The sequence below is a fragment of the Paramisgurnus dabryanus genome, chromosome 17, assembly GCF_030506205.2.
Source record: "Paramisgurnus dabryanus chromosome 17, PD_genome_1.1, whole genome shotgun sequence".
In the NCBI taxonomy this organism is placed as follows: Eukaryota; Metazoa; Chordata; class Actinopteri; order Cypriniformes; family Cobitidae; genus Paramisgurnus; species Paramisgurnus dabryanus.
In genome coordinates this window covers 15,044,086-15,054,033 of record NC_133353.1, presented here as the reverse complement: position 1 = coordinate 15,054,033, position 9,948 = coordinate 15,044,086, and the positions used below count along the sequence as shown (strand labels likewise).

At 37.7% G+C, this 9,948-nt stretch overlaps 1 protein-coding gene across 1 annotated transcript; it reads right to left on the bottom strand.

Annotated features, from left to right (window-relative positions):
• Positions 1 to 388: 388 nt before the first annotated feature.
• On the bottom strand, positions 389 to 2,757 carry LOC135760314 (uncharacterized). Its single transcript, XM_065274280.2, has 4 exons — positions 2,390 to 2,757; positions 2,127 to 2,282; positions 1,696 to 1,788; positions 389 to 1,514 (listed from the first exon to the last, which is right to left on the bottom strand). Exons 1-4 carry the CDS (start codon positions 2,738 to 2,740, stop codon positions 1,221 to 1,223), a joined length of 894 nt encoding a protein of 297 aa, XP_065130352.1. The 5' UTR covers positions 2,741 to 2,757; the 3' UTR covers positions 389 to 1,220.
• Positions 2,758 to 9,948: the final 7,191 nt, after the last annotated feature.

Here is a 9,948-nt window from a genome sequence, read left to right as displayed (position 1 = left end):
AAACTAATCTATAGAATTTACCCAATAAATGTGAGGTAACAATTTGCATCGACTTTGGTGGGGTAGATTTAATCCCATATATGGAGTATAAACTATCTGAAGTAAAAAGCTATTAAATACTTGCAAAAATGGGGTAACAATACCTCACATTTATCTATATATTTAACAGCTACTTACTCATTAAAATTAGGTAAAAATTATCTCTTCAAATCAAAGTTAATTCTTATCAGTTAATACCAAATACTTATTCAAAGAAGGTAAAATGTACCCGCCCCCCACAATAAAGACATTCAGATGGTTCATCAGATCAATGTTTTTAATCCAAAACACTCAAAATAAAGTGCAGCACAACAGCTTTACACAACATTTCAAGTAATGAACCCTGTGTTGTAACTCACTGATCTATCAAATGTTGTTTCAAAAATGTTGGATAATAAAACATATCCCTGTTTAGGACATCAGAGCGGAAAAGAGAAGTGAGGAGAGAAGTAAGCAGAGAAGAGAAAATGAAAGAAGTGAGGAGATCAGAGCAGTGCTGGATCTCCAATCACATTAAGATTTTCTTGTATCTAAACTCTTAGACTAAACTCTTTGTGTCTCTTCAGATTTACACAACAGTGACGACCAAATCTGTGGTCCAGGTACATTTGTATATCAAATAACTGAACAGCCTTGTTTAAAAGCAGCAAAGATGCACCAAATTATCAAAAAACACAGAATAAAGTGCTACATAAAGTACAACAGCTTCTCACAACATTGAACAATTTGACTTGTTTTATAACTCACTGAGATAACCGTTTCAAATGTTGTTTCTGGATAATTGGCAACTGCAAACAACACATATTATTCTATTTTCCACGTATTCTATTTTAAATATCAAAAGCACACACACAAACTCCACATGGTTGTTTCTGTGCATGTACAGTATCAAATATCTGGATAAAGATAATACAAAACAACAACATTTAGTTTTTGAACTTGCTCTCACTCTCAAAGATAGGATGAGAATAAAATACACAAACAAATGGGGAGGGAAAGAGGGTAGAAGGAGAGATCAAAATTCTATTGGTAATCCTTTTCTGTCAATCTGGGGGAAATCACAGAGCAATGGAGTGGGCTGGATGGATCTGTGTCTGTGTGTGGAGCAAATATAAAACTACACTCCATTAAAAGTATGTCCAGACAAAAGATCCTCTTCGGAAAAAGAGGGGGAAATGTGTCTACTGCATGAGTTTATTTTTGAGGCTGTGGACCTTTTTCAGTAGTTTTGCCCCATCAATTTCCAAAAAAAGTTTTTGAAAAGCTTCAAAAGTGTTCTTCAGCTCCTTTGGATATTCCATGTTGATTGCATAAATGAGTCCCATCAGCAGTATGCATGCCTTTGTTCGGCTTCCACATCCTTCCATCACTTGGTTTCCCTCGATCACAATAGACACATCTGATGGATCCTCCTCAGCCATGACATTGTGCTTCACCATCACCTTCATCGTTTTGTCTGTGTAGTCCTCACATTCCTACATGTTAAAAAGAAACAAACAAAAAGTATACACATTTTTATTTTTATATTATTTATGCTGTTTCAATATATTTCAGTTTAAAAGGAGAGCAGAGGGGGAGTGGAAGGCAAAAGGAGAAGGTGGATACGAGAGGAGGATCCCTCGAGTTAATCAAAAATCTGTTATCAATATGACATACCTGGCAGTCATGGAAAAGATCTTCTTGTCTTTCACCGAGGTAGTTAATGAGGCAGCAGACAACAGCATCTCTTTTTTTCTCAATGTTTTGTGTCTGTAATGAGATACAATTTAGTGATAAGACTGTTAGCGTAGTGAGGAGTGATTTACATATACTAATTCCAGCCCTGCAACAGACTGGCGACCTGTCCAGAGTGAACCCTGCCTCTTCGTCTGATAAATGCTAGGTTGGCTCAAAAATATTGTGACCCGAACATACAAAGCAGTAAAGAAAATGGATGGATAAGACCGAATTCACACATTGATGTTAAAAGGTTTAAGCTGGTAAGGAGCTCAACTTTGCGCACCACAAAGCAACTGTTTACAAATTACTTTACTTTTATTTCACTCATATCAATAATTACATATTTGTGAAAAAATAAAATAACATACGTCATTTAAAGTGTCCAGCAGAGGACGCATCTTGCAACCAGCTGCTCCTCCTTTGGCACGCATTAGCCGCAAAAGACCTGGTGTGTACTCATCAAGCTTCCGCATGAATGTCTCCTCCAAGGAAACTGTTGTGATGCGTCTAAACTCCTCCTTGATCTAGGAAGTAAAAGGACCAAAAATTACATTTTAACTTAAAGACCAACTCTCATAGTAATCACATGAATGTATCATAGTGGGAAGAAAAAATTACAAGACATTCTCACCTGAGCCTCAGTGAATAATGCTGGCCACCTTTCTTTAAACACACCCACAGAGGGGCTGAGGCTGACCACTTCAACTCTTCGGCTAGAGAAGGTTTTATTCATTTTATCTGCAATTATCTTTGCATTGTTTTTCTTTGTAATTTCACAAATTAATTCAAGCCTCTCTTTCTCCAGAGTCTCTTGGCTTTCACCAGTAGGATGTGGAGGGAGGTAATTAACCTCTGCTTTTTTGGGCTTTTTTATATTTTTCGAAGACACTGCATCACCTGGATGCTTCCTTTTTAAGGTGTTGATTTCAATTTCCGGGTAAGAATATTTTCGAGATCTTAGCTTGGCACGGTAATTGTGCATCTTGTTTTTTATGCGCTGTTGCCAGCCATATAAGCCTGCAAATGATCCCGGCTCCCTAAGACACGGAAACTTAGAAACCAAGGCTTCAGCCACTGAGAGGATTTGCTCATTGGTTGAGTAAGCAGTGTAAGAAAAAATTACTTTTGCAAGTTCTTGCATTATTGCTGATTTAACACTGGCATCCATGAAGTGTCTTCCGGTGGCATCATATGATTTGTTTGCCTCTGCGAGGATGAGTTCTATGTCTCGGGAAAACTCTGGTACTTGGAATGGTACTGGCCATGCAGCAGAGCGACATGAATCAGGGAGAATAAGTGTGTCACTGGAACTTGACGATGCGTAGTTTAACACCTCTGAGGATGCATCATGATCTGCAGGGCAGATGTCTGTTTCAGTAGTACTTGCAGGATAGGTGCTCACTGAACTCAATGTAGATGATTCAAGTACTGGGTGTAGGTCAAGGGTTATTGTCGGCTCTTTTAGGATGACTTTAACAGTGGCCTTGTCATACAAGTCAGCAGTTGAGGTGACACTGAAAAACTCATTGTCAAAGTCTTTGTCTTGATATAGTAGTCCAATTTCCCCATACAATTGAAAAGTTTCAGTAACTATGGAAACAAGATCTTCCACTGTATTTGGAATTCCTGTTGGAAGTTTCAGCTTTTGAATGTTGTGTTCTTCTAAAATGACTCTTAAATGGACCGCCATTGTTGTTTGGTGTGTGTTTCCTCAGCTGTAGAGACAGAGAAAGAAAATAAATTGAGACAGGTTATTAATAGTTGATGAGCTCACTTGCATACGTTTGCTTCAATATTCTTCTGACAAAACAATAAACAGATATTTAGTTCAGTGGAAATTTCAATAAATAATCTTTGATTGTCATCATTATTTTAAGAAGAAGAAGATTAGGAAAGGAGGAGAAGAAAGGAGAGTAAGTATGCATCACATTTTCCCATTTTCTGTGGCAATCTTCCCTGTTAAATAAACATTACAATAAATAAATAAGACAGGATTCCTGGCCATACAGCTGTTAAGTAATTGTTTCAATATCTACTTGAAAAGTGCACACATATTTGATATGACAACATAAACAAAATCAACCCATTACACTTACTGTGATGTGCAAATGAAGTGTTTAAGGGTCACCATACGGCCATCTGCTGTATTGTATGCAGCCAATGGGTATGTTTCTTTTAATTCGGAATGTTTAAGGATTTCTGTCTCTCCTGTTGGCACTACTTTGAAACTCCTCAGGTGTTCAAAATACCAACCACTATGCAATTTCAGAACAAAGACAGGAGTTTCACGCACAATGATTATTTGCTGGATTTCTCCAAAGTCAGGTAGACCTCCTGTTGAGCCAAACGGCAGCATCATGCCAATATTATAGTCTGTGCCTAAAATGGTTGCTTTATTTGTCATGTTCACAAATTCTTCCCCAGGGAACTTCCTTGCGAAGGACTCCTTAATGCCATCTTTAAGAACATCAACTGCCACAAGAGTCCTCTGGGACACTGACAGTGCTGGCCTCTGGTTGTTGCAATTGTTGGTATGATACGCAATCATTGATTGGTGTTTTCTTGCCATTGTCATGAGGATGTTTCTAAAACACCCAGTCTGCCTCACAATCCTTTTAAAGAATCGATGTTTGGCTTCAAACCGCATAGTCCAGAAATGTACCAGTGGCCCATAAACAGTTGTAAGCCATGGATAATGCTCAAGAAAGTGGTGTTTTGGTCGAACTTTCTCCTCTGGGAACACTTCAAAATATCTGTAACGGTGTTCTGAGATCTTACTTTGCATGTATCCTATTGTCTCATCTGTGTGGAGAGGAGCCATGACAAGCTCCACAACATCTTTAAGGTTCATCAAAACCTCCCAAGCAGGCTCATCTTCTGGGACTTTGTCACCAATCATGAGTGGCATCATTCTCAACAAACACCAGTTTTCGTGTGCGTTACCTCCTACGCTTTTTCGTAAGTTGAAATGCGGGGCAATGGGTTGTGGACAGTTTCTTTTGTCACTCCATTTGTAAGGAAAGCAACGTATGGAATGGTTGAGCTCTTGAAGAGAGATGTATTTCTTTCTGATTAACACATCAAGACAGAGTGATATTTCCACAGGTACAATTCCTTCGAGCAAATCATGCAAAGCATCAGGGGGATAACCTGATATAGCATGAAAGTTACTGAGTCTGTCTGAGATGGGACACTGTCTTTTAACTCCGCAGTGGTGACCTTCTGCTGGATCAGACAGTGCTGCTTTGACATGCATGGCATAGTTGGACTTAGTCCGTGGAGGAAACAGTCCTTCTCCTACTTCATGCTCCTGGATCTGTGACCGTTCTCCAATGCAAAAGCGACAGAAATGTGAAGCTGAAAAGCTTTCAACAAAGCCACCTATTGAGTGAGCACCAAGATTGTCAGCGACTACAGCAAGTACAGTGCCCTTGACCACTTTGCCCAGACTTGAAATAAAAATACCTTCATCTTCAAAGGACCTCAAATCTCTGAGCAGTGGGTCCAAAACCTTTGCATAGCCATACTGGTTGACATCATTTGCCTTGCACAAAATGGTTAAGTAAATGGAAGTCAGTGTAGATCTCAATGTGGCATGTATGTCTGCGAACACCCAGTACACTGCTGTGACTTTATGCTTCTTGCGGGATGTTCCCAGAGGGTTGCATATCTCAAAGTCATCTATATAAAATATGAGTGGGAGTTTAAGTTCATCCTCACATAAAAAGCTGTTTTCTCTTAATAGAGATCCATCATTAAACGATTTGTATCCAGAAGAGGCATCAGATGGCTTTTTGTTTTGTAATATTGTGTTTTGAATGTGGCTGTTGTTCACAAGTTGAGATAATAATGGGAGGATTGGTATGTACTGAAATGATTTTTTCTCTTTACTATCAAGTATGTACTCAACTGGTTCAATCGATGAGAGATGCTCCTTACTAAATTGCTCTCTCCTGAACTTACTGCTGAAAGGCCCATCCACTCGTAAAGCAGCACAGACAGGGCTTAGCTGGCAAAGGTCTTTGACCAGTTCTGATATCACTGAGTCTTCAAATGTACAGCCATGTTTTCTCAAAGTACTCAGAATGATCTCTTTAATGACGGGGGCAGATGCAGACGCTGTAAGGAAATGAAATTCCTCTACTAGTTCATTAATGCATGAATTTGAGACATTAAAAATGTTCTCCATTTTCAGGAGGAGCAACCCCACTCTTTTAGTTATAATTTTGTTTAAGTCCTCATCCTCCTCAAGGACTAAGCCACAGTCGTTTTCATCCTCAACAAAATCACTCTCTTCATCCGGGTTGTTTTGGTGTTGATAAAGAACATTAGTCTTGAAATCTTCCAACAAATGTGGGTTGTGTTTTCTACTCTTGTGGCTATGGAATGTTGTATATTTGTTGGTCTTATAATCACAGCCCTCAAAAACACATGTCACAGTTTCAAACTTTTTTAGATGGCCACCAAGATGTTCAAAAAAATGCCTCTCATTGTCAAAAGAGCATGAGTTACAGACAATGCATGTAAACGAAATGTTTCCTGGCTGGGTTGACTGAGAATGATGCCTTGACAAATGTGTCCTTAATGCACCCCATGTCTTGACTGTGCAAGGACAATCTGCATAGAGGCACGGTATGGAGTGGACTCGACCTAAATGCTCATGTTTTAATCTGCTGTGTTTCAGCAGGTCCAATCTTTTTGATGTTGTGAATTTGCACAACTTGCATTTCCAGTTCATTTTCCCACAACTGAGGACTTTAGTTAAGGTAACTATAACTTTAAGGACAAATTGATTTATTTTATTTGGAAAACTGGCATACCTGTACAGGATACACTTGTGGTGGGGACGTGCAGGTGGATATGTCAACACCAGAACTGTTAACAGTGGTCTATCAGTGAGTCTCTGCTTGTGGAGGACAGACAAGAGACACTGAAGAGAGGGCAAATAGTGAGTGTCCAAAGACTCTGCCTGCAACAGAAATACAAACAAAAAATACACAAAACAAATCATCAGACATGTACCTGGGTTAGATTTTGTACAGATGATTTTGGGTTTACCTCAATATAATGCAAATAATCACCCCCTTTGGTTATTCAGGTGGGTGTTTAATAGGGATACATAATTGCGTTTAATCTATAGCAGAATAAAAGTTTTTGTTTACATCATATAGGCCTATGTGTGTGAACTGTGTATAATAATTATGTATATATAAATATGCACACATGCATGTATCATTTGAAGAATTTTTTTTTATATATTAAGTATTTATATAAATTATATATATATATATATACACACACACACACACACACACACACACACGTAAACATTTCTTAAATATATGCATGTGTGTGCATTTATCTATAATTTTTTTACATTTCTAGACTCCACAGCAGAGAAATGTTGCCTGTATTGTCCCAATACTTATGGAGGGCACTTATACAGTATGTAACTGCAACATACACAAACAGTATAGATTAAATAATACTTTAGACAAACACAGAATAGACAAGCATTTCTATAAAATTAACTCTAGTCTTAATGTTGATGTATACATCTTATCTGAAATATCAGACAAGTAAACCAACATTCACAGTTTTGCATTCACTATGCATATAAGCTTAACTAAACTCAGAGAATCTCCTAAGATGGCCTGACTCTGAGGACATTGACAATGTACACTTTAGCGTAACTGATTTCAGACCACATTTTGTCATTTTACATTTTGTCATTTACGTTTACAGATCAAAGAAATGTTTCTCGTGCTGTGAATCTATGTCACGTGTGTGTTGTGAGAACGAAGCACTTACATTATTCAGTTCAGCATAAAGCCAATCATACGTCAATCATCGATGAATTTAAATAATTCTGTGCTTCAAGTGTAGCCTATATAGTATTTCTATATGCGTGCGTTTAACTGTCTGACGCTGAACAGGTCGCACGTATATATTGGCGGGTACACGTGTGAAGTTTTGCAGCGATCTAAACGATTCAATCAAACTGATTCGCGAACCAATTCAAATCGTTTGGTCCGTTTGCTTAGTAAAGAATCGACTCAAAAGACTCATTTATTTGCGATACTCTGTAAGGAATCGACTAATATGAATCATGGATGCAACAGAAACACGAGACGGCAATTTTAAAATAAAATACAGGAAGGAACGCCGCACAGTGTAACGAAGTAAAAGTACACATTTTCCAAATATACTCAAGTAAGAGTAAAATTACCCTCTTTTAAATGTACTCTCAAGCTACATATTTTCCAAAATCTTACTCAAGTAAATGTATCGCGTTCCTACCCACATCTGCTCATAATTAAAAAAATATATGTAATTAGCTTACCTTCACTTCTGATGTTCGATGGCAGCCAGAGAGAGGATCCAGCGTCGCCCACACTCACTCAAAAACGCGTGCTGCTGACGCATGCGCAATTTGAAGCAAAAAAAAAAAAAAAACTCACTGTTTGGGGGTATATTTTACTGCATTTTTTAAAGTGATGGTTCTTACTGTTGACGAATGGGTAGCATATATAGAATTTACCCATTACTTTAGAATTCGTTGGCTGGCTGCAATAATCATGTACATTTTATATGGTTTCCACAGATTATATTTACCACTCTCCAAAATCACTTTTTTCAGTGAAGTTCACATGTAAAAAAATATGTGATCACATGAGAAACCCATGTGATCACATGTGCATAATGTGATGACAATTTTTTGTGCTTCACATGGAAATTCACATGTGATTCACACAAAAGTGTTCCAAAAGCACACATTTCCCATGTGCAAAACACATGTTCTGCATGTGATTCTAACATGTTTTCATGTGTCACATGTAATTTTAACATGTTTTCACACAATAAATTTCACATGTGAAATATGTGCTTTTGGAACATTTTTGTGTGAATCCCATGTGAAACACATGTGATCACATGTGCATAATGTGGTGACCATTTTTTTTTACATGTGCCACATGTGATCCACTAATTTCACATGTGTTTCACATGGGATTCACACAAAAATGTTCCAAAAGCACACATTTCACATGTGAAATTGAAAGGGAATTTGCATGTGTTTCACATGTGAATTTGCATGTGCTTCACATGTGAGCCCATGTGTTTTACATGTGAGCCCATGTGTTTAACATGTTAATTTGCATGTGTTTCACATGTGAATTTGCATGTGCTTCACATGTGAGCCCATGTGTTTCACATGTGATTCACATGTGAGCCCATGTGTTTCACATGTGATTCACATGTGAGCCCATGTGATTCACATGTGAATTTGCATGTGTTTCACATGTGAATTTGTATGTGCTTCACATGTGAATTTGCATGTGCTTCACATGTGAGCCCATTTGTTTCACATGTGAGCCCATGTGATTCACATGTGAATTTGCATGTGTTTCACATGTGAATTTGTATGTGCTTCACATGTGAATTTGCATGTGCTTCACATGTGAGCCCATGTGTTTCACATGTGATTCACATGTGAGCCCATGTGTTTCACATGTGAATTTGCATGTGTTTCACATGAGAATTTGCATGTGTTTCACATGTGAATTTGCATGTGTTTCACATGAGAATTTGCTTGTGTTTCACATGTGAATTTGCATGTGTTTCACATGAGAATTTGCATGTGTTTCACATGTGAATTTGCATGTGTTTCACATGAGAATTTGCATGTGTTTCACATGTGAATTTGCATGTGTTTCACATGTGAATCTGCATGTGTTTCACATGGGATTTTGCATGTGTTTCACATGTGATCTCATGTGTTTCGCATGGGAATTCACATGTGATTCACACAAAAGTGTTCCAAAAGCACACATTTCCCATGTGCAAAACACATGTTCTACATGTGATTTTAACATGTTTTCATGTGTCACATGTGAATTTAACATGTGTTCACACATTAAATTGCACATGTGAGCAGATGTGTTTTGCACATGTGAGCACATGTGTTTTGCACATGTGAAATACATGTGGCTATGTCAATGTCGTGTTGTTTCATCGTATGTCCAACATTACACAAATTACTGTAACCGGGTGAGTATTACAATGTAGAGTCATGACTATGGAAGGTTTTTTTGGTCTTTTTTAAATTAATTAATTAAATTATAAAATAATTAATTAAATTATAAAATAAAAAATAAAATCACAAAATATGTCCCAAATTTGAAAATTAAA